The sequence below is a fragment of the Balaenoptera borealis genome (assembly GCF_965194805.1).
Source record: "Balaenoptera borealis genome assembly, contig: HAP1_SCAFFOLD_712, whole genome shotgun sequence".
NCBI classification, from domain to species: domain Eukaryota; kingdom Metazoa; phylum Chordata; class Mammalia; order Artiodactyla; family Balaenopteridae; genus Balaenoptera; species Balaenoptera borealis.
In genome coordinates, this window is record NW_028123488.1 from 79,701 (window position 1) to 104,340 (window position 24,640).

The 24,640-nt window shown below is 38.7% G+C and overlaps 1 protein-coding gene and 1 long non-coding RNA gene across 2 annotated transcripts in view; one reads left to right on the forward strand and one right to left on the reverse strand.

Moving 5' to 3' along the window:
• The window catches only part of LOC309621426 (ELKS/Rab6-interacting/CAST family member 1-like), an 89,843-nt gene that overhangs the window by 39,889 nt on the left and 25,314 nt on the right, over positions 1-24,640 (reverse strand). Inside the window, exons 3-6 of the mRNA XM_082408919.1 lie at positions 22,685-23,101; positions 11,315-11,389; positions 5,933-6,094; positions 1,272-1,441 (exon numbers count right to left, since the gene is read on the reverse strand). Of these exons, the coding sequence (XP_082265045.1) occupies positions 1,272-1,441; positions 5,933-6,094; positions 11,315-11,389; positions 22,685-23,098 (821 nt within the window). The 5' untranslated portion in view covers positions 23,099-23,101. The remainder of the gene's footprint in view (positions 1-1,271; positions 1,442-5,932; positions 6,095-11,314; positions 11,390-22,684; positions 23,102-24,640) is intronic.
• Positions 14,125-17,887, forward strand: LOC309621432. The gene is made up of 2 exons (XR_014240017.1): positions 14,125-14,818; positions 17,177-17,887. It is a non-coding gene; the product is annotated as an uncharacterized lncRNA (long non-coding RNA).

The following is a 24,640-nucleotide window of genomic DNA, read 5'->3' on the forward strand; positions in this document are numbered from 1 at the left end:
ACAAAGACCTTACTATGTGCCAGGCACTAGGAGTGAATAAATTAGTTTAATGCTAACAACCTAATGAGGCAGGAACGCCTCTTCATCTTACAGGTGTAAAACGAGGCACAATGAACTTAAGTAATGTGCCCAGGACCCTGCACCTGGTAGCAAGTGGTAAAACTGAAGTTCACACTCAGTAACTGTGACTCCAGCGCCAGAGCCTTATCTACCCCAAAATATCCCTCTGAGGTATCATGATAAAATGAAACGTGATCAAAATAGAAAAAGTATAAGTTGTAAGGAAAATTATAAATACATCATCCAAATCTCTCATTTTCAACAAAATCCCTAACTGTAAAAAAATAAAATACTACACGAAACATTTTGGTCATTTTCCCATTCCTCCTCGCTTGAAGATTCTGAACTTCTGGGTCTAAGATGTTTTTATGCCTTCTTTTTACTACCCATTCCTTTCTTCATTACACTATGCCTTTATTTATCTATTATCTTGTTCTTGAAAAGAAAAGAAAAAATTAATCCATACTATACGCTTTATTTTTCTTCTATACAGCAGAACTGCTTACCTATTCCTACCTAAATTCTCTATTTCATTGAGATCTTTAGAAAATATTTTCCTTAAGACAGTAAATCCAAATAGCATCATCAATTCCTTCTCATTGCAAATATGAGAGATTCTCATCTGCCTGGAATTATTTAGTGTGTTCCTACCTCTAATCAAGGCTGGCAGACTAGATACTCTTCTAATATTTCTAAAAATGCTAACTTTATTTTCAAACAGGACATGAAGGCACATGTCTAATAATCTGCAGTTCAAAACAAGATTTATCTCAAACATTTCTAGATTCCACAGTTTGCCTACTTAAAGCTATTCATAATACCAAAAATTAAGGGCACTTAATAACCCAACACAGGCTGACCAAGCTCACTCCCATTCATGACTGAAAGATTTACCACGGGTGAAAACAAATGCTTTTACAACTATCGTTTCATTTCATAACATTAGTTTAAAGTCTACTTAGAAGCACAGACTTAGTCAAAGTCTGAAGTATCAAAAACATATATTAACTGCACCGGTTTAATCTGTTAGATACAAGAACAATAGAAACAAGATGGTTATAGTTTAGTACTATAACTGACCACATCGCTAAAGAATCCATCATAACATTATTCATAGCTCCCGTATCTCAACACAACAAGAAGTGCACAGGTAACACACAAGAAAAGGTGCCAAGGAATGGGCTCCGTGCAAATCCCACAACTCCTTTTACCTCGTTCTGCAGGATGGCAGCCCTCGAGGCTCCTTAGCAGTCAAGGACTCCTTCAGCACTTCAATGTGCTGCTTGCTGTCTGAGAACTGGTTGGTGAGTGTTTCTAGCTTTGTCTGTAGGGCTAGTAGTTCTCTGTCCTTTCTGGACAGCTCCTGCTTCACCTGACCAATCTAGAGAAGAAGAAAAAGCAGTGTAAGGAAAAAAGAAATAAAACCACCACCTCTGATCTGGATCTTTGACAGATCCATGTCAAGATATACAGCATTAACTTTATGACAGGACACAATTCATCTTTTTGCACCATCTAATCTTAGCTGACCACCCCCCCCCCAAAAAACAAAGCTTATTCAACTAATAGCAAAATTTCCAGTTTTCATTTATTGTCTCCCCTAAACTTCTGAAATCCATTAGAAAAGGAATGGAAGAAGAAAAATCCCAATTCACTTAGATGACTATGAGACAGCAGTAAGCATCTGAACACGACTAAAGCAGTTTTCATCTTATTAAGTCATAAGAAACTTCAAATCATACAGCAGGATTAGTGTAGATGGAATACAGAAAGAAAAAAGAAACTTCCTACTATTGCTATTTAAACTCAAAAGCTGCACATTTATTTTTTCATTGTTGTTTTTTTCATTCTCAAATGAAAGTGTACATAAAGTCCTTCTTAAAAAGCCACTTTAGTGTTATAAGGCATTATAAACATGTGCTTTCTAAAAATTATATAATTTTGAGGAGTTAGGGGTACTGACCTAAAAGAAAGATTCCACCTACAAAGTTATATTACCTACAACATGTCATATCAACTAAATGGATAAAAGTATATAACCTAAATAAAGAACGCATAAAATCTCATTCTCTAAGAATCTACATGTGTAATCAAATTTGAATTACTCTGACAGAGTAATCCATACATCAACAGGTGCCACTCACTCCCCCAGAAATTTTTCTCATCTTAACTTAGAAAACATTTAACATCAAACATCTCCTTTACATTTCTACCGTGTTTCTAAGAATTTTTACTCTTTTATTCTAAATGTAAGCCAAATTAACAGAAATCATATCTGTTTTTACATTGTATCTACTGCCTAAGCAAGGTAGCTATGCACTAAAATATAGACTCTTGGAAGTATAAATTTCACAAGAATCAGTAATCTCAGTACCACTGATGAAACAAAAAATACTTTTTAAAAAGTTGAATGTATCTAAAGTATTTTGACTGAAATAATCTTAGGCATAAGGGACAAAGTTTTTGAGAACAATTTCCCATGAGAAAGTATGAAATACATTTGACTGTAATTAAAATTACTTTTAAGGAGGACTAAAAATAAACGTATAATTTACTGTTCTGTTTCATCAGGAAGACAAGCATTTTTCTCATATGCATGAAATCTCTACTTACAAATAGAATATTCATTCATTCAACAAACATTTCTGTGTGCTCACTGTATGCAAAATACTCGCAGCTGCTAAGGACATCACTGGAAGATAGCTGTAAACAGCAGCTACTTCCATCCTGTAACTCAGATACGTACCCAGGAGCTGCCACATACTGTAATGGTGTAGCATCTTTCATGACATCCCTTTACCAACATCCCACCCCTAACAAACAGAATGCACTAAAAAAGCACTTGTGGTATCAATGAATAGTCAGGAGAAACGTTCAAAATGTTCTCACCTCATCAGCTAAAGAACTATGGCTTAAAGATTACTCAAATTCCCAGCTACCTCTAGACCATGTGATCAAAAATAAATATAAAATCTCAGTTTCCTCATCATCTGCATTACTAAATAATCCTCAAATAATGCTATACTGACCATAAAGACTGAGAAAAAGAAGAAAATATCCTAAATAGAAGAGTTTAGAAGCACAAATTTTCCTTAAAAGTTAGGAGCATAAGGCTTTTGCAGTCAATCCCACGTGAGAACGAACGAGTGTGTCTTCTTGGGTAACTACCTCTCTAAGCCTTGGTTTCCTAATCAGTAAGATGGAGAAAGCAAACCAGTGCCACTGTACTGCGTACAGATTAAACCAAAAAAATGTAGAGAATGTTTAGCCTGTTGTTCGACACAAAAAGAAATTAATAATACTAGCTGAGGGAAAAAAAGTTATAGATCAACTTCTCCTCTACACAATACATGGTTACAACAAACCAAATTGGACCCTTTTAGACAAAATATCTCACTTTTCTATCTATACTATAAAGTGGTCCATAAATAGCAAACACACTAAATTAGCACAAGTGGTTTTTTTTTTTTCTTTTAATGCTGCATTCCAGTCTTATCCTACCGTAATTTTCAGAAGCAGTTTTTTTCCTGACACTTGGGAGACAAATGCGTGCACAGCCTAGTATAGGGCAGTGGAGTGCAGAGCTTACCAGCACAGGTTCTGGACCCAAATGGCTTGTGTAAAAATCAAACTCTGCCTCTTACTAACTGTGCTTCCTGAGCACCACTGTGTTACCTCAGCTTCCTTATCCATAAATTGGGTTGAGAATATACCTACCTTAGTAGGTTATAAAATGCTTATAATAAGTACTCAAGTGTCAGCTATTTTATTATAATCATTTTATCACAGTTTGAAATGGAATTTCAAGTTCTCTAGACAGATGATTGAGCTACTGAATAGATTTAGAGACTTTAAGTTTCACGCTACTTCTAACTGACCAGATAACTAAATAAGCTAATCACTTCTATACATCTGTTCCAAAGAAAGTAGAATTTGTTGCAAAATCACCTATCGGGGACTTAAAGATGATGTCTACATATGAAGGTAAAGCACTTCACTCAAGAAATCAGACTCAAATAAACCCTGGGTGATGGACCTAGAACATCTGCACATTCTTTGTACCTAAGAAGAGAAAGAGACCATTCACATAAATCAACAAGTTTCTGGTTAACAGGAAAGAAGTCGAGAAAAAACAGCTTTGAAGCACCATCCACACAGTGACAAAGCAACAATAAAAAACCAGGGGGCCTTCCCCGGCGGTCCAGTGGTTAAGACGCCGCGCTCCCACTGCAGGGGGCGCGGGTTCAATCCCTGGTCGGGGAGCTAGGATCCCGCATGCCGTGTGGCACGGCCAAAAAAATAAAAAATAAAAAACAAAACAAAACAAAACAAAAACCAGGGACAGGGCTTCCAGAGCACATGAGGGCTCGCTGCACACAGGGTGGCACGTGGGTCAAATCGGTGAACAGGAGTCAGTTAAAGAGCAGAGCAGGCTGGTCAGTGCTAGTCCCGGGCACAGCTGCCGACCACAGAGTGAAAGTGTGAGCACCCAGAGCCAGAGCAGCAGGGTCCCACTGTGGGATCACTGCACGCAAAGGGTAAATCTTTCGGCAAAGACCTCTGCCTGAAGACCAGCCGCTCTCTTTTTCAGCTCCTCCCCTTGAGCCTCTTTCGAATTTAGCTCCTCCTTCAGTTGCTCTACCTGTCACGACATTGTTATTCTTTTTCACTCATGTGTCAACTTAAGTCTTCTTATTATCTGCTTTTGAGCCAGAGCAGTAACTGGAAATAACAATAACTCATATAACACAATCAAACCTGTTCCCCTAATTTCCTCTTCAAAGGACCCTAGATGGGCTCACTGTTTTCACAGGGTAATGGACTGAAATGTGCTAATCAGCAAATGGGAAGCAGAGATGATATTTTATTTTGTTCTCAAGTTAGAATGATAAATCAAAACTAACAGAAAGTTGGATATGTGAATTTTTAAGTTCTAGAAGTTACATGAAATTGGCCGTAGTCATTGATAACAGATTCTTAAAATAACAGAGGAATATTCTACTGACTTATATGCAGGTATGGGTATCACAGAAAGAAGCCAGAAACTGTATCATTTAAGGAACAGTTTTCACTTCTGAGAAATTAGGGAACTAACACAATTGGGATATGGGGGGCAGGGGGAGGGGGAGGAACACTTATTTTCTAGCTAATATTTTATAATTGAAATTATGATCTTTAAAACACCACAGACCTGATAAACTGATAACTGTAATAAACTAAGTCCTCCAATTTGCCTAAAATAGTTTATAGGATCAAAATAAATGCCTTTGGCTCTAAAGAAGAAATACTGTGACTGAGGTTATAATACAGACTGATATGTCTCAGCGATGCCTATCCTACTGTACATACACCCCAAGTGCACGTGGGAAACAATAAACCTGATACACATGGGTCTTCTCCAAGGGAGAGCGCAAAGGGCTTTCCTTTAGGGAACTGTGTTTGAAGGGAAAACACGATTTTATTTAAGCCATTTCAGGAAAAAAAAGGGGAGGTGGATTCAGTCTCTTAGGCTGAATTTGACTTCTAAATTTGTTCACAACACATAGAGAACGCGATGTTTCATATAGTGAGAAAAACTCATCTGGATGTAATCCTACTAATCGCCTCAGAAGTACTGGTAGACATGAAATGTTAAACTGTGATAATACACGCTTAGCCTCATACAAGTAATTTTCTTTAAAGTGAAATTTGAAATAACTATACAACATCAGTAATTCTGACTTTAATTCTGGGAAAGTTCTATCTGAAAGAATTACGGTACAAGTATTCTTCCCTGAAGCCTGATAAAACAGCGTGAGGTCCATCATCACTAAAGAAGTAGGAACATGCATCAATTTTTCAAACCCCATTTAAAAATTACGGTATCACACACCATGACCTTGTTTTTCATAAATTTAGAATGGCTCCGATAGACCTCCATTTGCCTCATTTCTTCCTCTCGTTCTTCAGTACTCAAAGCCCCGTTCGATTTCAGCATCTGAATCTCCTCTTCCAAGTCTCGGAGCCCACGCTCCATAGAGGAAATTTCTGAATCCTGAGGACAAAGGAAGATTTAGACATTAAAGTATTCGCAAAAAGTCAGAGAGGTTGCACAAGTCTGTCTTTACAGATGTGAAGTTTAATAAAGATAAACAAATATGTAGAAATATTGCAACTGGTGCCTTGCTTCTAAAATATATCCTTCATGGCCATATGGTGGAGAGGAGGAGGACTGAGATCTATAGTATGATTTTTCCTCTATCCTTTCCTCCGCACCCTTTTGATTAAAATTGAGAGTATTAACTAAAGAAGTAGAAGCAATGGAAAACTAGTTAAAGTTTCTAAGTACTTTATGGTCAACAAACTTCTAGTGAAAACATCTGTAATATTAACAGTAAAACCTTTTCTAGCTATAATATTTTATCGTTTTACTTGACCCCCCTAAAAGGCTTATTTCTGCCCCCAAAGGAGTGGGGAAAAGAGTAAGGTTTCAAAGATTTACACAATAATGCGTATAACCCTTATCTACAATAATAAAGATCTGATAACGTCCCACTGCAGAAAAACAAAGGGATGAATAATTACGTTAACAGTTACACTTTATCACACAGTGGTCCCACCTTTTCCACAGTTTTACTTTCCGTGGTTCTGCTTTCTGTGGTTTCAGTTACCTGAGGTCAACTGCGGTCAGAAAATATCAAATGGAAAATTCCAGAAAAAACAATTCAGAAGTTTTAAACTGTGCACCGCTGTTCCAATCAACATGATGAGCTCTCACACCATCCCATTCTGTCCCACCGGAACGTGAATCATCCCTTTGTCCAGTGTAACCGCGCCCGTTAGGCACTCACGGCAGCCGTCTCGGTTATCAGATGGACAGTCCTGGCATCACAGTGCTTGTGTTCAAGTGACCATTTTTACGTGACAGTATTTTATTTAATACCGTCCCCAAAGCACAAGAGTAGTATGCTGGCAATTCAGATTTGACAAAGAGAAGCCGTAAGGTGCTTCTTTTAAGTGAAGAGGTGGAAGTTCTCACTAAGAGAAAAAAATCACATGCTGAGGTTGCTAAGATCTACAGTCAGAATGAATCTTCCAGCAGTGAAATTGGGATGAAGGAAAAAGAAATTCGTGCCAGTTTTGCTGTTGCACCTCAAACTGCAAAAGTTACGGCTACAGTGCATGACAAGTGCTTAGTTTAGATGAAGAAGGCATTAGATTTGTGCAGTAAGATACTGAGAGAGAGAGAGAGAGAGAGAATGAGACCTATTCACATAACTTCCATCACAGCATACTGTTATAACTGTTCTATTTTACTATTAATTACTGTTGCTAATCCCTTACACACTGTGTCTAATTTATAAAATTAATCATAGGTATGTATAGGAAAAAACATAGTATATATAGGCTTTGGTACCATCTGTGGTTTCAGGCATCCACTGAGGGTCGTGGAACCTATCCCCTGCAGATAAGAGGAGGCTACTTACTGCATTAGTAATCTTACTTATTCGCTATACTTCACCATGCATTGCAAATATCTCATAATGATTTCTAAAAAGAAATGTCACTGTCCTTGTAAATCAGCATCACCACGAATATCACCTCCTAGTACAACATCCGTCTATACTCATTTTCTTGGTTTTGTCTGTCACAGTATCCAGTTTATCCCCAGATTACTTTAGATGTCATCAATTACAGAAAAACTCCTACAAAGAATAGATATTTTTACATCTATAGTTGCATATGCTTATTCACCTAAGAAGTAAAGACCTTAAAGAGCATAAATTCAGTATAGCTTTATTTTATTTGGAAGTTTAGAGAAACCATTCCTTTAGGAAGAAATTTTGAGACTGACTTCCTCTTTTCACTTTACCTCAAGCCTGTCTTGACTGACTTTCTTTGTTATCTGAGAGTATGCCGATAAGAGTTAAAGGATTTATCATGAGACACTTACAGCTAGCTATTTTTAGGTTCGAGGGAGAGGTGAGGGCTGTACTCCTCTGACTTGCATTGCATTACCTTTAAAAATAACACAACGAAAATTTTTTTACAAATCTATTCAAATGAAACTTACATTTGGTTCAAAATTAAACATATTAAATTAACACAATCAGAGACACTCTAAACCTAAACCAGGATTTTGATTTACTCGTTTAAAGCTATCCCGGCCCATGAAGAATAAACAAATAAACGGCTTCAAATGCACTATCTGAAAATCCCAACACAGACAGAGAGGCAGCTCTTGACCAAATCAGACACTCACTAGCAAATCATGCACCATAAAATCTGCACCTAAAAAGGGACCATAACTGCAGCTCTGAAAGCCATGAGGCAGAAAAAGAACCTGCCAGGCTACTTTCTGAGATGAGGCCAGAAAATTAACGCCAGATATGTTGGACTAGTTGTAGCACCGACCAGTACTCAGGCTGGGTTTATTTGAGGACAGCCCCTTCCAAGGAGGTTTCTTACTCCTAGAATGTATAATAACTAAATAAATAAATTCTTTATCATCTTACTACTCTATACTTCCCCAGCCCTGGGTCTCCCATCATTAATCAACCAACCCCACTGAGTCCACTGAAATCCTCTTTTCCTTGTTAAATTTCCCAAATGCTCAACTTTTTTTCAAAAGTTGTCTCCCTGCTCTAAGTAAACCCAGGCTTTCCCGAAGGATATAATTTCCCCCAACGCTCTCCACTGAAGTTCACTAATCCACCAGCATCACAGAGTGGCAGGGAGAAGTGTGGGCATCCTCCAGGTTCCTCCATGCTGCTCCCATTTAAAGCTCACACTCCTCTTCACTCTCCCTCCGCACGGCTGCCATCTAGGGGCTTCCCCGTCACTCCCGCCCGCTGAAGAAGTCTTCAGCACCCGGCTGACAATAGATCTCTCCTTCAAATGCCACTCTTGCCATAATCCTAGGATTTCAATGTCCAAATTCCTTGACATCCGTAATGCCAACGCCCTCATCCTCCGGTCCATTTTAGCTATCCAGTTTACAAGACCACATCACCCAGGCCTCTCCTCCCAGGCCTGACACACCGTCACTCACATTAACTGCTGCTCTTGTACCTCACAGAGTCCTCCACCTCCCTAACTTCTACATTTTCTCCCAACCTGTCCATCCATTCTGAATTCTCTTCCTTCCTATCCAGGCTACATTCCTGGACTCATCATCCCAACTACTCCTTCACCTCCACCCTCAATTCACTTGCATCCCAGTAATTCTGCCATATCTACCCAGCAAAACTCTAACCCTACAGCAGTCCAGTAATTCCTCCCTGCTCCTCCACTGCTAAAGGGAAAAGAAGAAGTTAGAGAAGGGAGAAGGAAGCAGAGGGAAGAAAGTGGGAGAAAGGAGGAGGGAGAGGAGGAGGAGAGAGAAAAGAATATTACGTCACCTTGAAGACAGCTGGGCTCTTTTATTGTCCACCATCACCTCCTTTCCCATTTCCCCCAAAGACCAGTCTAGGTCTTCATGATCCTCTCAAGCTCATGCCACACTCTCAGCATCTCAGCTATTGCATCTGCAATTTCAACATAACATCCACCTGACCCCACTCGGCCACCAGAATCTCAGTCTCTTGCTTCTTAGCAGAATGGCTGGAGGCTAACACAACTTAAAATAGATCTATTGCCAGTTAAAACCAGTACACTTCCCTGTGCCATCAAAAGGCAAGCAAAATAATTCTGTGAACACAGGTACACTCGTGTGTTTTTAGGTTCCAACAGGGATCAGGAAATAACATGTACCAATAAACTTGTGGGAAATGTGAATATGTAATTACACCTTTCTAGAGGCTGTTTACAAGATTATGTTCAAGACTATGAATTGTCTAACTATAAAGAACCCAGAATCCACTAATTTGGTATTTGTTTGGTAAACCCTTTCCCCAGTGAGAATAAAGATGTATACAACAATAAAGACAAAGTTTTAAGAGGAAATCTTCTAAATTAAGAGAACCATTCTGATAACTGTACTTGAGAAGCATCTATTTACATAAAACTATTTATATACCAAAAACTAAAGACTCTTGCCACATCAACAAATATTAAATGAAGGCACATGATGCAAAACACCGTGTCAAATTTTTTAGGGGATACAAAGAAGTTAAAAAAAGAGACAGAGAGGGCAGGAGGGGGAGAGGGAGGGGTCCCTATCTGTAAGAGTCTTCTAGCTCTTGCAAGAAGGAATATGTTGTTAATAAAAATAATAATAGCATAGCAGCTAACACTGACTGAATGTTTACTATGTGCCAGGTCCTGTTTAAAGTGTTTTACTTATTTTAACTAATTTAAACCACAAAAGAACCCATGGGATAGGTACTATTGTTATCACCATTTATCAATAAAGAAATTAAGGTATGGAGAGGTTAGGTTACTTGTTCTATGTCATACAACTGGTTAAATAAAGCCAGGTTTTGAATCCAGGCAATTTAACACAGAAGGCAAGCGCTTAGTCACCAATCACCATAACGTTCAGCCTAAAGATTTCTAACTACTCAGTAACTTAAAGCAGAAGTTTTCAAAGTATAGTCCGTGAAAGCCTGGGGGTGCCTCCTAGCCCTTTTGAGAAGTCAAAACTATTTTCATAATAATACTATGACTTTATGTGCCTTTTCCACTGTGTTAACACGTGCACTAAAGGTATAAAGGACAGGCAAAAGCGCTCGTGCCTCTGGACAACAGCGCCAAACCGTGCTAGCCGTCAGTGTATTCTTCAGTGCCAGCACTCTCAAGACAAAAAAGAAAAATAAGAAAGAACATTTTTAAAACACTGGCTCACTTAGGAATGTCCCTGGTGACTTTTCATATGCTCAGCCCTTGAGTATGTATCTCTGTACCATGCTGTGTGACGACACAGGAAGGGGCCAGGCCCGGCTGCTGCACCTGGGTGTGACGCTGCTCCCAGGACAGCACTGGGTGCTCTGTGAGCTGCAAGCCCAATCAGGTACTTTTTTCACGGAACCCTATTCTTAACTCGAGAGAAGAACTGACACACAAACTTGGTATTTGGCGGACATTTTCTTAAAAACAAATGAAATGAGTCATTTTAAGAGAATAAGGGGCCCTGATATCAAAAGGTTTGAGAACAGCTGACTCCAAGAAATGCTGGACAAGAGGAAACGAAACTGAAGTTCTTTTAATGTGTCATTTTCATTAAGTCTTACTATTCTCAGTCTACAAAATGAGCGAACTATTATTACATACCACTTTCTTAAACTCACACATTAAAGTGTGAAATGACACATAAGATTCCTTAGGAAGTTCTCACCTTCATTTCGATAACAGCTTGCAGAGCTTTAGTTTTGGCAGAATCGGGGGCATTCTCAAATCTCCGATGCATCTCCTATACAAGAGAAGCAGAAAAGAGAGTACGTGTCCTCCTTTTCACTCTCATTTTTTCAACAGGGGAGTGGAGAGGCAAGGGAGTAGTAGTTACATGCAAAGATGACTACCCCGGCCTTGTAAGACACTCTGATCCACTTTCTGTCTTCCTGACCTTTCCCTGTGGACCAGGGAGCAAACAGACTGCATTCAGGCTAAGGGGTACAGGAGGGTCCCCGTCTCTGCACACCTGGTTATACACGGTAAGTCACACAGACCCCAGCCACCACAAGAGGTGAAGCTCCGGCACATCCCCAGGTTGTGTGTCACTCTTCCACAGGACTCCAAGACATATTATCAGAACTCCAAACAATACAAAAAGGGGGTTAGAAATAGTCCCTTTTTAAAAGGAGAAATCAGGACTTCCCTGGTGGCGCAGTGGTTAGGAATCCGCCTGCCGATGCAGGGGACATGGGTTCGAGCCCTGGTCCGGGAAGATCCCACATGCCGCAGAGCAACTAAGCCCGTGCGCCACAACTAGTGAGCCTGCGCTCTAGAGCCCATGAGCCACAACTACTGAAGCCCGCGCGCCTAGAGCCCGTGCTCCGCAACAAGAAAGGCCACCGCGATGAGAAGCCCGCGCACTGCAACGAAGACCCAACACAGCCAAAAAGAAATAAATTTATTTTAAAAAAAAGAAAAAGGAGGAATCAAAGTAGCCACAGTCCGCACTGCACAAAACAACTGAAAGCATTTGTGTTGACAACCTCCTTTGCATAGCATCCTCCCCCAGAGCAACAACCACCGGGCTACCTACGATGGAAATCTCTCTCCAGAGGGGCTACAATCAGATAAAAAAAGAAGGTAAGACTGCTGAACAAGTTTCCTAAACAGTCTACAGGTAGCAAATGGCAGAAAAACATAGCTATTTTTTTCAATCCAAATGTCAGTGCGTTCAGGATCAGAAAGGAAGGAAGGAGATGGCAGAATATCACAGTTAGGGTCTTCAAGGATCACCCTGAAGTTACCAGACCTCCTCAGGCTATTTTCTTGTCAGATTCTGAGAATGTCTCTGAGTCAGCCAGTACTTCCAGAGTACCCTGGTACAGCCCCTAGCGATGGCAGAGAATACAGATGGATATTTTCCATCTGAACAGTGCTGGTGAAATTCTAGCCCTGCCCTCTGCTCTGCCCATTTGACATGTATATAGATGTTTCCTAGGTCACTCAAACTTATTTCATCCAAAACAAAACTCGTCATTTTCTCCTCTTTAACCTAGCCCCTCCTCTGAAGACTGATGAGTCTTGCCCATCTCCTTAAATGGCATTACCCTCCCGGTGGTTCAAGCCAAACAGCACAGTGTCTCCCTTCATTCCTCCCACATCTTCACTTCCTACCACCTTCTAGAGCAGGTCCTAATTGTCCCAGCTTCAAAAGACTTCTTGAATTTATCATTTCACTCCAGTTCCAGTCTAGTTTAAGCCTAGATTACTACAACAGCCTCGAGTTAAGTTTCCTTTCATTTCCTCTGTCCATTTTAAAGAAAGCAATGGTGTACTCTAGATAAAGCATCAACAAATCACGGCAATAGTCTGTTTTCAATCCTTCAACGAGTTTCCTATTTACTTCTCACCCTCTACAAGGTCAACACAATCTGATCATAACAGACAGAAGACTAGCCCTCCTGTCATAAACTATGTTAAAGTTAGACAAAAATGCATAAAGCAACTGTTTTCAGACGCTGGAAAACAAGCAGCACAGGAGTATGATCCTTGAGAGAAGAGAAACTAACAAGGTTATGGTCCGGACTTGCTATCCAATACGTGATGCAGGGAGAGGAAGACCAAACAGAAAACAGCAGTCCCGCAGAGCTCAGAAGACAGATCAGTGGGTAAGAGTCCCAAAGACAGGAGAAATGTGCAGAGCAGAATGACACAGAGGAAGAAGCTAGCCAGAAAAGCAGCAGTGTCTGATCTGACAGGGGTCCCCTGGAGTCTTTGACCAAATACTAAGCCTGCATGTACAGGGAAAGACTCCACAGTGTCAAAGAACAACTACCAGAGAGCTATGAGTTGAGCAACTACCTGAACGCACATGGGGCTGGGAAGAATTCAAGCTCCAAAGAGCCAGAGTGGAGAGAACATCAGAGGCACTGAGCAGAGACACCAGAAAGGTCACGTCTTAGGAGTAGAGACAGTCTAGCCCTGGAGGGAAGGCTACCTAGACTAGAGCCAACAGAGTGTAAAAGCAAGTCTCGTTAAGGATCGAGTTAATCCACAATTAACCCCTGCAAGATAAAACACTTCATTAAGACAGTAAAATGCAGAACACATTAATCCAGGACAAAATCTGAACACATTAGTTCAGGCCATAATCACCTCTCACCTGCATTAAAACAACAAACTCATCAGTTACCCCCCAGCCTCCAGTCTGTCCACACTGAATCTACTCCCTACACTGTAAACAGGTGATAAATTGGGCACACAGATATTAGGGAAATTTCCAAATGCTTTACAGTGAAACTATTACAATTTCATTTTAAACTCTAGCAAGCATATCACCGATATATAAGGAAAGAAATCCATTTGAATAAAAAAAAAATCCTCCTCTGCTAAGGAACTAGGGTGCACTTTAAACCATTCGCAGGCATAAAGCTTTCCTGTTAAGAGCTTGTAAAACCTATCAGTCCTAACAGATCTGCATTCAAAGGCCTGCGCATTAAAGCTCATTATGAACACCTCCTGCAGTCAGGGCTGACCAACTCCCCTTTCCCAGAGAGCACATCGAGCCTCTGACTCCTGCACCGTTAATAAAGGGAGAGGACTCTGGGAATAAAAAAGAATGTACCATTCAGACAAATGTAAGAAGTCGAATGTGCTAGTGCTTGCTTTATTTCGCTCTTTTTAGCCTGAAAATTTTCACTCTACACAAATTAAAGAAAGCCCAGAGATTCATACAGGTAGAATTATCTGGATCTTGTTATACTGTCAACTGTGGTACACGGTAGAAAACGTGTTCAGTTCCTCTCACTGATTTAATAAAGAATAATGACTAGAGAAAGAAAACAAACAAGTTAGGAACAAAATTTCTCCGTTGTTAGTAGTTTCTTTCTTTTTAAAAGTAAGTCAACATTTACTTACACAACTGAGAGAAAGGAGCATTTGTGACTGAAAAGTAGTACTTATGTCTGAAATTTCTTTCTTTCAAGTTTCAGGTTTTAGCCTCCAGCACCCTTGGTTCAAGGCTAGACGTCCCTTCAGCAGATTTCAATCCTCCACACAAGTTCTGGGCTTACTGTACTCCACACGGAGAAATGAAGAAGGAACCCTCACTACTCCTCCTGTACCTCAACTCTGCCATTGTCAGACAGCACTGCACTTTGACCCTTTACCATCTCAAGTAACAGCATGCTTCTGAGAAAACATATCTTCCTGTCAAAATGGAAATGAGGTACAAATGACACAACAACAAAAAAAAGATGAGGAAGGATAACCTGAATCAGTAAGTTATGCGATGCAACTGTTCACACTTTCCAAAATCACTAGGAAAGGGAAAACTAACTAGGGACCCTTTTTCTTTTTTAATTCTTCCTACTCTTTGTCCAAAGTTTCTGTTTTTTCTATATATGTTTATTTCTCTTTTTTTCCCTCTAACCTCCTCTGCTTTTACCTGACAACTGCCAAAGATACAGATGGGCATTCCTCAGACATGTTAGAGCCAAAATTCCTAGCCTAGAACCTAGTTAAAGAATAGGGCTTTTTTTTTTTTAAACATCTTTATTGGAGTATAATTGCTTTACAATGGTGTGTTAGTTTCTGCTTTATAACAAAGTGAATCAGCTATACATATACATATATCCCCATATCTGACACTTTTTTTTAAACAACTTTATTGGAGTATAATTGCTTTATAATGGTGTGTTAGTTTCTGCTTTATAACAAAGTGAATCAGTTATACATATACATATGTTCCCATATCTCTTCCCTCTTGCATCTCCCTCCCTCCCACCCTCCCTATCCCACCCCTCTAGGTGGTCACAAAGCACAGAGCTGATCTCCCTGTGCTATGCAGCTGCTTCCCACTAGCTATCTATTTTACGTTTGGTAGTGTATATATGTCCATGCCACTCTCTCACTTTGTCACAGCTTACCCTTCCCCCTCCCCATATCCTCAAGTCCATTCTCTAGTAGGTCTGTGTCTTTATTCACATCTTGCCCCTAGGTTCTTCATGACCTTTTTTTTTTTTTCCTTAGATTCCATATATATGTTAGCATACGGTATTTGTTTTTCTCTTTATGACTTACTTCACTCTGTATGACAGACTCTAGGTCCATCCACCTCACTACAAATAACTCAATTTCATTTCTTTTTATGGCTGAGTAATATTCCACTGTATATATGTGCCACATCTTCTTTAGCCATTCATCTGTTGATGGACACTTAGGTTGCTTCCATGTCCTGGCTATTGTAAATAGAGCTGCAATGAACATTTTGGTACATGACTCTTTTTGAATTATGGTTTCCTCAGGGTATATGCCCAGTAGTGGGATTGCTGGGTTGTATGGTAGTTCTATTTTTAGTTTTTTAAGGAACCTCCATCTGTGCTCCATAGTGGCTGTATCAATTTACATTCCCACCAACAGTGCAAGAGGGTTCCCTTTTCTCCACACCCTCTCCAGCATTTATCGTTTGTAGATTTTTTGATGATGGCCATTCTGACTGGTGTGAGATGATATCTCATTGTAGTTTTGATTTGCATTTCTCTAATGATTAATGATGTTGAGCATTCTTTCATGTGTTTGCTGGCAATCTGTATATCTTCTTTGGAGAAATGTCTACTTAGGTCTTCTGCCCATTTTTGGATTGGGTTGTTTGTTTTTTTGATATTGAGCTGCATGAGCTGCTTGTAAATTTTGGAGTTTAATCCTTTGTCAGTTGCTTCATTTGCAAATATTTTCTCCCATTCTGAGGGTTGTCGTCTCATCTTGTTTATGGTTTCCTTTGCTGTGCAAAAGCTTTTAAGTTTCATTAGGTCCCATTTGTTTATTTTTCTTTTTATTTCCATTTCTCTAGGAGCTGGGTCAAAAAGGATCTTGCTGTGATTTATGTTACAGAGTGTTCTGCCTATGTTTTCCTCTAAGAGTTTGATAGTGTCTGGCCTTATATTTAGGTCTTTAATCCATTTTGAGTTTATTTTTGTGTATGGTGTTAGGCAGTGTTCTAATTTCATTCCTTTACATGTACCTGTCCAGTTGTCCCAGCACCACTTACTGAAGAGGCTGTCTTTTCTCCACTGTATATTCTTGCCTCCTTTATCAAAGATAAGGTGACCATATCCATATGTGCGTGGGTTTATCTCTGGGCTTTCTATCCTGTTCCACTGATCTATATCTCTGTTTTTGTGCCAGTACCATACTGTCTTGATTACTGTAGCTTTGTAGTATTGTCTGAAGTCAGGGAGCCTGATTCCTCCAGCTCTGTTTTCCGTTCTCAAGATTGCTTTGGCTATTCGGGGTCTTTTGTGTTTCCATACAAATTGTGAAATTTTTTGTTCTAGTTCTGTGAAAAATGCCAGTGGTAGTTTGATAGGGATTGCATTGAATCTGTAGATTAAGAGTAGGGCTTTTAAACCTCAAACACTGCTGCAAATCTTAACATAAGAGCAGTTGCACTAAACAAGGTTTGTTGACTAAAATATTATACAGACCAAAATTAACATACGTGTAAATGTTTTAAAACAAATTAGTATTTTAATTTTTTTTTTTTTTTTTTTTTTTTTGGCCATGTCGTGCATCATGCGGATCTTAGTTCCCCGACCAGGAATCGAACCCGTGGCCCCTGCAGTGGAAGCGCGGAATCCTAACGACTGGACCGCCAGGGAATTCCCAACAAATTAGTATTTTATTCATCACAATAGGATCCACATTTCAAAAAAACAGGAGCACATATAGAACTGAAATATTTATTCAGCCTATAGACAATGCTTGGTATGCATATGGATAGCCAATCCAAAAATTCCATAGCTAATTCAGGTATGTTCTGCCAACAGACTGAGAACCAAACTTTGGTGTATCACGGAATCACCTGTAAAGCCTGTTAAAACTCCATATGCCTGGCCCCAGGCACTAACCACGTCTTGACTGTAGTTCAGTATGTGTCCAATAGGTGTCTTCACGCTTCTATCCATCAAAGGAAAGGCACTCCAGTAAACAATACAAAATCTAACAATAAGTCACGTAACAATGTAATTTCAGTACAAACAGAAAATACAATGCTTAATTTAATTTTTGTTTTTCTTCTTTGGCTTTTATTTGGGGGAATTATTTACCTGCTATCTCCAGAATCATGTTCATAAACAAAATGGAAAACTAATCACAAATGTTCCTGGATATGAATGCCATTTTAATGTTACTGTATTTCATCAAATCTAAGATGCCACTGATTGTAAGGTAAACCACTGTTTAATGTGCTGGAAAGAAAAGAAGGAAATGCCTCCAAATAAACCATGACCCAAGCTTCTATCATTCAGAATTTTTATTTTATACTGATTGCAAGACCCTTTTTTACTTATTTAACCATAAAGTTTAATCATATATCATTTTGAACTGTTTTATAACTTTCTCCATACCAATAACTGTTTCAATGCTGGTTCACAGCATAATATTACTGAAGACATACTGAACAACAGCTAAAGTTAACATGAGAAATAGCAACAATACTCACAACATTGACTAAAATGAGCAGCTGTTAACTGTTTGTGAGTACACAGGCAAACAAATCAAGCAGGACTGTGGCCTTGCTGACAGAGATTTTAAGATGCCATCAAGGATAAGACTTATTAACTCAATTTCATACTGTTGAGATGGGGAAAACTATGAGTCTTGGAACTGATGAAAACCCGCTTTTTAAAAAGATGGACAATAATCCAATAATAAGAAAACCTATGGATATCCCAGTGTTGCCAGCTCTCAATTCTTTCTGCCTTTCTTGACACACTAGTGATATAATGCACAATAGCCATTTCAAGTCACCACTCACCCAACCTAGAGTTGTTAAGTTCTTTATTAGACTTCCTTGTTCACTCATAATTCTCCCTCCCCCATTTATTCTCAACACAGCCAGAGTAGATTTTAAAAGCTAAACTAGGTCACTCCCTTGATTAAACATTGGTGCAGTTTTCTCTTGCACTTTGAATAAAATTGTTGCATTACCTGCAGGGATCCTGAAGCCAAGTGCTTTGTCTCCTAGAGGGCATGGATTTTTGTTTTGTTCACTGCTACTATATTTCCTTGTGCTCTGCACATGGGTTAGTGTCCAATAAATATCTGATGAATGCAATGAATGACTCTGGCCCTGGCTACCTCTTCAACCTCTCATCTCATGCCTGTTTTCCCCTTAGACAATATGCTTTTGTCCTCTAGTCTCCTTGCTGTCTCCTGAAAACTTCTCATCCGGCCTTTGAAACTGTTAACCTTCTTCATGAAACGATTTTACCCAAATGCTCAGCAAGACTGTTTCAACTTTCTTCAGATCTCCCTTAAAGGGCACCTCCTCAAAGATGCTTACTTACCCTGTTTATCCCCTCTCCCAACATAATTAGACTCAACTAATTTATTTCCTCTCATAATTATGTTTATTGTCTCTCACCAGATTTTTAAGTTCTAGGAGGGCACAGACCATGTGTTCTGACATGAAAAATGTATACCCAGCGTGTATCCCAGGGTCACATACATTCTAGAAGCTCAATGGATGTTTGTTGAGTAATGAGCAAAGAAAGGCTGTGCCGAGTGCCTCTAGCACCTTGTCACTCTGGAAACAAAACAGTCAAGCCACATGTTACAAAGCTTTACTCCAAATTACCATTTTAGCTTCTGTTACCTGTATTTTCTAACATACACAAATTTAATTGTTTAAGCCTCTTGCTATGGCAATAAAAGATTCTTTCCTGTCTCAAGATTGTATTAAAACCTTTCTCTTACATTCTCTTCTAGTGTTGTTATTTTTTAACAAGTAGCTCTTTATTTCATCTAGAACTTAATTTGATGTAACTATGTACTGTTTTCCAAATAGATGGCGATTATTCCCAAACATGTATCATATGCTTAAAACTATATTATTTCTGGGTTCTATTCTGTCTCATCAATCTAGCTATCTATTACTGTGCCAGTACCACAGATTTTAATATCACTGGGTTTGAAACACATATATCATGAGCTGCTTAAACAAGTGTTCCCGCACTGTCCTTCTTGCAAAGAAACTGCAACATCATTTGGGCACGTGTCAAGAATATTCCTATTGGGATTACACTAAATTCACAGAGTTGGGGGAAAGCAGCATCTTTATATTAATGTTCCCATCTACATTGTAATGAAAATTTAGCCCTATCCTTTCCATTACCATTACTGATATTATTTATTCCATTTTCCTTATCTAACAGCACTGCCTAACACTTCCAGAATAATGTAAATACTGATGAACAGTATCTTTGCCTCTCCCTAACTTTAATGGATGCGTCTTAGTATATGTCAGAGTAAGCGCAATTCTGGCTACTAGTTTAAAATATGTTTATAATACACATTTACTGAATTGTTTTATTTAAATCATGCTATAAAGGTATCATTCCATTCTTATTTTTAGTTCATTTGGTTTAGTTTTCAAAGTGTCTAACATTTTATCTAATGTCTTTGAGATAGCTATCAAACACTACGAGGTTATCTTTTCCTTTCCCCCACTACAAATTATAACTGTGAATGACATATTGAGCCATTCTGGATTCCTAGAATAAACTCCTTTTGGTCAGAATATTATCCTTTTATCATAATGCTGATTTTATCTGCCAATATCTTATTTATAACTTCTATACCTAAACTCATAAGCAAAACTGGTTTGGGGTTTTAGTTTGTTTTCTAACCTTCGTTAGGTTTTAGTATCCAGTGGTCACACTGGAGAAAAAAGAATTGGAAAAGCTATCCTTCTTTCTGTAAGCTCCAGGCTTAAACTTCTTTCCCTACATTTCAACTTATTCAACCAACATTTCTTGAGTACCCACTGTGCATTTGTTAAGACACTGACAAGATAAAATTTCATATATATATATATATATACACATCCTTGGTGCAAAAAATTAAGTGAACAATGAAGAAACACACATGGAAGTATACTATAATATTACTGGCTCATCTACATATATGTATAGAGCTGCACAAGGAAGACTTCACAGAAGAACTGCAATTTGCGCTAAGTCTTGAAGGCAAGTAGGAGAAAAAGAAAGGAGAACCAGCATTCTAAACATGTGTTCCTGAAGCAATCACTTCTACTTGCTCTTAAATAATCTTAATCCATAGGACTGTGTAAGATGATGCTACATTACTAATGGCAACTGGAACTGTGTATTGATACAACTAACAAGGCCTATATTTCTTTCCACAATATGTTCAGAAGTGGGACTTAATATTTGTAGAGCTTGTTACTTCAAAATTAGTCTTAAATTCATGTTTTTTCCTACTACTTGTTCAAATTCACCATATTGCTGGTTGTTCTCTGCCAGAATAACACTGTGGCTTTTCATATCCTTAACTATTCACTATTTATTAACTCCAAAACTCAAAAATAAATGGGCACAGGTTGAAATATTCAGAACAGAAGGAGTAAAAACGTAACATTCAAAGTTCATCACGATGCTGGTAGGGTTTTCATGCTGCATGCTATTTGAGATGATTACACCTTCTCTTACAATATTCTATGGCCAGGCTCCAGGTTACCTCATTAAAATATAAACTCTTTAAGTAAACTGAAAGAAACTCAGGATGGTGCCTATAACACAGCAGTTGATAGAAAATTTTCTAAAACAATACAGTCCAGTAATTTGAAGATTGTAACGCACATAGCTGCAGATTAACCGTAAAAATACAGTATATGCTTCTGGGAGGATAAACTGGTCCAATCACTCTGGGAGACAAGACTGATATTCAGAGTTTTGAAAACATACACACCCTGAGCAAATTCATTTCTGGAAATTTATGCTAAAGAAAAAAATTAATGTACAGGGATATATGGTTAGGGATATTCAGTGCAGCACAGTTTTATAATAATGAAAAATTAACAGTAGTCTAAATTTTCAACAGTAAGAAGTATAAATAAATGCAACAGAACATTATAAATTCAACTGAAATTACAAAACTCTACATGTACTGACAAAGAAAGATGTTCAAGACAAATTATTAAGAAAAGCGGGTAACATTACCCGCATCATGCATTATGCATCGCTGCACTACCTAATACAGTAGCCACTACCTACACAGAGATACTTAAATTTAAATTTGATTAATTGAATTTAATTTTAAATTAGTTATATTTAAATGAAATTTAAATTTCAGTTCCTCAGTCACACTAACCACATTTCAACTGCTCAACAGTCACATGCAGCCAGTGGCTACCATATTGCAGAGAGCAGATACAGACCGTCGCCATCATCAGGGGAAGTCGCTGTTTTGCTGCTTTTAACCGCCTTTCTCACCCTTCATTTAAAAAGGGATTATTCAGACTGGCACTAAAATAGTTCTGAGATTTTTTTTCCCCCTATCCAAATGTGAAAATTATCTGAGGACTCTGACCTCATATAGAGAAGTAGAGCTGTCATTTTTTTTTAATTCAATGTAAGATGAATTCTTCACTTAAGCTTTCTTAAAATGAAGCATTACATAGAAAAGTGAAAAATTATCAGTAGACACAGTGGTCAGCTAAAGTCTCAGTTTCCTCTCTAAAAATAAGTGACAGCATACCTCTGTATCATTCCCTCTAGCTGTGCCTCCAGGGCAGCATATAATTTTTATCACCTATCTTTTACAGCAAGGCAACAGTTTCCATGGAAACCACAGGGCAAACATCCATTACTGCTGCCTAGGACTTTATAAGCACACCGAAACTGAGGGAATCGCTTACTTTCAATTATTAATATTTTAAAATTGAGCAGTAGTTAGCTACTTTAATTCTGGTTTTGTTGTGTGTGTCTCTATGAACAAATCAATAGATGAGGAACAAATCAAGAAAATTCTGTGCCCCTCTAGCAACAAAATGAGTCTACAGAAATCAGGAGGGGGAAAAAAAACCCCAGAAAGGTATTAAACCAGTATACATGCCAACCAATGTCATCTCATACAAGACAGCAAATCAGAACAGAAATCAGTGCAGAACTTAGGTAAGAAAGAAGAAATTCCCTTGCACTAGCTCAGGAGAGCATATAAATTTATCTAGGTCAAAATGCTGACTAATCAGGAAAAAAAGACAGTCATAACAACTGAGAAAGTGGCCACTCACCTCTCTCAACAGAGCGTTCTCTTTTTCCTTCTGCTCCAAAAGGCTTTCGAGGTGGTGGACATGCATCTCTGCCTCTGCCAGTCTCCTTGTTCTCTCATGGTCCTCCTCAGTAGCCTTAGCAGAAAGCTCCTTGCTCTGCAACATCTCCAGAAACTTCTTGATGGATTCGTCCCGAGCGTTCAGGGTTTGCTTCTGAGTCTCAATCCGCAGCTCCATCTCCTCCAGAGTCTTTCGAAGGAGGAACAGCTCCTTGGCCTGCCGCTCATGCTCAGTGTGCAGCCTCTGAAAGTTCTCCTCCGTCAGCTCTGCCACGCAAGGCTCACCAGTCCTACTGTTACTATCCTGTTGAAACAGCTGGTTTAGGTCCCTCTGGATCCGCAATTCATCCTGGAGAGCCTGGACTGTCATTTGCATGTGCTGGTATAAAGACAAAAAAGAAAACCCAAATGAGCTTTCCTCCTCAAGTAGCAGAAACAAAGCAGACTACGGGCAATGAGAAAGCAGCTACCACAGCTCTCAGAACCCTGCATTTAGCAAATGAGGATTCACATTATTCTGTTTTACACTGTCTTTAAAACTGATTGAGATAATCTGTAAAATGTCAGTAATTTAATTTGTGTTTATTACCAACAGGAAACAAGGTTAAGTCTGGCAGCTCCTCACTTTGCTTGACTAAATAAAGACACTGTTCAAGATTAACAGAAGGTATTACACGGAATTGAAGGTGAGGAGTGGGGAAAGGCAGGGGAAACCTATAGGAATACGGACACATCATACAAAAAATTTCACCAAAAAACACAAAGGATGTCAAAATACAAAATGACTTTTAAGTGCTTTACAATTAAGTTAGCACATTAAATAATAAACATATGAGTGCATGCCAGAATGTGCTTAGCACTCCTTATGTGTTAATTTATTTAATCCTCACTATAACACATGTACTATTTTTTTTTCCATTTCTTTTTTTTTTTTAAACATCTTTATTGAAGTATAATTGCTTCACAATGGTGTGTTAGTTTCTGCTTTATAACAAAGTGAATCAGCTACACATATACACAAGTTCCCATATCTCCTCCCTCCCGCATCTCCCTCCCTCCCACCCTCCCCATCCCACCCCCCCAGGCAGTCACATAGCACCGAGCTGATCTCCCTGTGCTATGTGGCTGCTTCCCACCAGCTATCTATTTTACATTTGGTAGTGTATATATGTCCATGACACTCTTTCACCCTGTCACATCTCACCCCTACTATTATTTGAATTTTATTGATGATGACACCAGGCATACAGAGACTTAAATAACTCACCCCAAGATCACACAGTAAGTAATAGAGCTGGCATTCGAATTAAAGCAATTCTCGCAGCCCACTGAAGCTAGTACCCAAAGGTAATTAGATAACTTGAAGCTTTAAAAACAAAAAACAAAACCCAAAAAAACTGAGGCTGTGTGAGCTATTTATACAGAAAAAGAGAACAATATAAGTGAGTAATTTGAGTAATTAAATGAAAATGTTAGTGCAGATAAGCTAGTAAAATGTTTCAGAGGGTATATCTTTAGCCTGTATCCCTAATGAAGGTATATGAACCTTTAATCTGAATGGATAAATTCTAGAACATTATACAAAGAACCTAAAAGGAAGTTACATCAAGAATCATGTTTTTAGAAATGAAGAAGCAACAATAGAAAATCACCCTTTGTATTCAAGGTATTCAAGGTCTGGCAGTGTGCCACAGTGGAAGGAAACTAACCCACAATCAGAAGACAGGAGTTTTAGTTCCAGCTCTCACACTAAAGAGCAACCTAATTTGGAACACATTGCCATCTTTCTGGGTTTCAGATTCCTCATATTTAAAGTGAGGATATAAATGCCTGCACCATTTTTTCGCAGAGCTAATAATATCATTGAAATCTTTGTGGCATATATGTTAAAACGTACATTGTTTAAAATTTTTGGCAA